Raw genomic sequence first — 3,062 nt, forward strand, 5'->3', positions numbered from 1 at the left:
TATAAATATAAACAATAAAATGTCTTTCTTTGTTTGTTGTTACTGGAATTAACGGTCGCAGCTATTGCAGAAAAAATTTACACAACTCGCGTAAGCGGGTTATGCATTTTTTCTGCAACAGCTGCTTCCGTTAATTCCATTAATAACAAACAAAGAAAGCATTTTATTGTTAAAATAAACCCTTTCACATTAATTCATATGTACATGTAATTCAAACATTTTATGATAGAGAGAGTTGCAAGTTTTAAAGTTACAGTTGCACATTCCTTCTGTTATTATACACCTTAGCGTTATACATTGTACATCTCTTTTCTGTCTTGCTTATTTGCATGCTTGTCATACTTTATAAATGAAATCAGAATTTTTAAAATGAATTTATTTGCATATATTATCTTTATCCTATACTGTCAGCGTTTGACAGACTTGTTCTGAGGTTTCTTTTAGGGGTATGTACACTGAGATACTTCCTTCTGGAGTCATATCTTGGACCCTTCCTCCTCTGAATGTTATGGCGGTGTGGCTGTTTCACTTCAGTATTTGAATCAGTATTTGATTGTACTTCAGTTTCTGTTTCAATTGAACTTTCAGATTCTAAATCAGAAATGTCCATATCCCATTCATTGGTGTTGTTAGAAGAAACATCATCTAGTCCATTTGTTTTTTCTTGAAATTTATCACCAGACTTTTCAAATTGTCCAACACCCTCAATCGTATTTATCTTTTTAACATCATTTTGCTGGCCAAAGTCTTCTACGATGTCCTTTCCACTTTCACTGAAGGAATTTTGAACGCTATATCGATTGCTATCTGAAATCGGAGATACATCGCCGATAATATCGGGCTGATCTTGATAATTTATACCTTTTGTAAAGTCATCTCTTATACCAAAGATTTCATTTTCAACTGGTGTTTTTCTAATTTCCTTTTCATCATTAGATTCTTTCCTCTCGTATTTAAGCAAACGATTTTGTTTAACAGGTTCGTGAATTTTAGTGGTGATCAAATCATTTTCATCGTCATCTTTTTCGTCATATGTTTCGATGCAGTGTAAATCTTGTGTGTGGTCAATATAAATTTGGGAGACTGTATTTTCACTGTGTCTTGCTGAATGTGCTTCGTTTGTGTCGTCGCTGCTCTTACGGGAATGTCTTGGCAACTGTTTTGACAGTGGAGCAATCTTTATGTCCGTGTTTCTACTGACCGTCAATTCTGGTGATTTCCGATCTTCCTTAAGCTTGAATGAAGTTCTTTTATGTTTATCTTCAAACATTTGATAAATACTTGTAGTTTCGTACTGATTTTCGTGGCTTATATTATCATCTAAGACATTTGCAAAATTTTTATCATATTTCTTGATGCAAATGTATTTGTGCCCCTGATCTTCTGTCGGGGTTTCTTGGGATTTCGTGTAGAAAACTGTGGAGGTTGGAAGCTCTGGGAATTTAAATCATTAAAAAACATTAAAAACATGAATTCATTAATTAAAAGTCAATAAGATATTTTAAAATGACTAAATACTGATGTGTCCTATGAAACTTACAGCCTTATTATTGATAGTTTTAATTCATAAAAGAAATAAAATACAGGTTGATTAACAAATCCATTTTTCACTATTATCGATATCTAGCTGTTTAATTCATACATTAACGTTTGGTATATTTATGAAGAATGTTTTCGAAAGAGGAACATGTATCTATCCAAGATGAAGAGACATATCTTTCAATTCAAGATATCCCTTGATATAGCTAGAAGACATCCCCCCAATTATTAGTTTACAAATCGGCATACCATAGAATAGCAATTAATGTATTTCATAAAAGACGAACAATTCACAAAATAAACTGCGTAATATTGATTCTGGTAAAATTAAAATCAAGATCAAACTGACCTCTAAATAATTGCTTTCTCTGATTCTGAATGCCTCCAACAGAACCATGCAACAGAATTTCCTCGGCATCGAATGACGCAGATAAATCTTGATAAGCAACTTCTCGATGCAACTAAAAAATATATACATCATAGTAACATGTATAAAATTATATATTTTTTTACGGGAGGATATTCGGTCTGTCCGTAACATTTTCGTTCCCGCGCGATATCTTGAAAAGCTTTTGCAATAAAATTTTACACAGCAACTCTATGGCTTATGAAAGAAGCCTTTTGATTTTGAGGTCAAAGGTCAATTTAAGATCATCATTTCATACATTCTGTCTGTTTAACACTTTCGTTTTGCGTGACATCTCGAAAAGCTTCTGAGCTTTTAAATTTCCAGCTAAATTTTATACCATAACTTCTAATGGCTGTAAGGGAAGACCCCTATTTATTTTGACGTCAAAAGGTCACAGGTCAAGGTAATAAATTCATACTTTCTGTATTTTTGTAAAAATTCTATTTCCGAATGAAGTTTTATTCCATTACTCCCTATGGCCCCGCATGCCCTTCGTAAAATGTCCTTTCCACCTTCGACCCCGCGCATGCTCTTTTTTCCTAAAGCGGGGACACCGATTCTCTGAATTAGCTTGTAAATAATACTATATTTTGATTCAAAAACAAAACAAAGCTTGGCTTTAAAATATTCAAAGCTAGAGATATGGAGTTGTAGCGTAACGTAATACTGAGCTGTCTGGAGCTTAGTCCCAACTCTATAGGTTATAGAATTTGCAAAAAGATGACTTTAAAGGAGGTTATTGAAACCTTTGTGACATCAATTTATCGTATTCTTGCCGCGGTTTAAAAACTGAGGCCTGTTCAGCAGAGCGAACGTTCGCGAGCGCTCACCAAATTTCCTTATACATGTATCTCCAATAGTAATTTTTTTGCGAGCGTTCGCTCTGCTGAACAGGCCTCCGGTTATCTCACTTAGAGCCTACTTGATCTTCGTATCCAATCAGATTGGTGACAAAGGCCACATACATGTGGTGTTGGGATATTTATATAATAGTGTTGCATTATGCATGTACTATGCCTAAATAGTAGGCAGGGTTTGACACATGGTGGACGAGCCGGAGGCGAGTGCACTATGTGTCAAACCCTGCCTACTATTTACATGATTTAGGCATAGT

At 34.6% G+C, this 3,062-nt stretch overlaps 1 protein-coding gene across 1 annotated transcript; it reads right to left on the minus strand.

The window, feature by feature from the left end:
- Positions 1–379: 379 nt before the first annotated feature.
- Positions 380–2,915, minus strand: LOC134249583 (uncharacterized). The gene is made up of 3 exons (XM_062731920.1): positions 2,871–2,915; positions 1,889–2,000; positions 380–1,434 (listed from the first exon to the last, which is right to left on the minus strand). The coding sequence occupies exons 1-3, from the start codon at positions 2,913–2,915 to the stop codon at positions 395–397; spliced, it is 1,197 nt and encodes a 398-aa protein (XP_062587904.1). The 3' UTR covers positions 380–394.
- Between the last annotated feature and the right edge of the window lie 147 nt (positions 2,916–3,062).

Source organism: Saccostrea cucullata, unplaced genomic scaffold (assembly GCF_032062105.1).
Source record: "Saccostrea cucullata isolate Sc308-1 unplaced genomic scaffold, CSIRO_AGI_Scuc_v1 ctg2074, whole genome shotgun sequence".
Taxonomy (NCBI): Eukaryota; Metazoa; Mollusca; class Bivalvia; order Ostreida; family Ostreidae; genus Saccostrea; species Saccostrea cuccullata.

Bases quoted from the DNA above. Each gene is read 5' to 3' on its own strand.
- LOC134249583 (XM_062731920.1), bottom strand. From the start codon at position 2,915: ATGTATGTGGCCTTTGTCACCAATCTGATTGGATACGAAGATCAA. The intron at 2,001-2,870 runs GTAGGCTCTAAG...TATATTTTTTAG, and splicing joins TGATTGGATACGAAGATCAA to TTGCATCGAGAAGTTGCTTA. The intron at 1,435-1,888 runs GTCAGTTTGATC...TTAAATTCCCAG, and splicing joins GAGAAAGCAATTATTTAGAG to AGCTTCCAACCTCCACAGTT.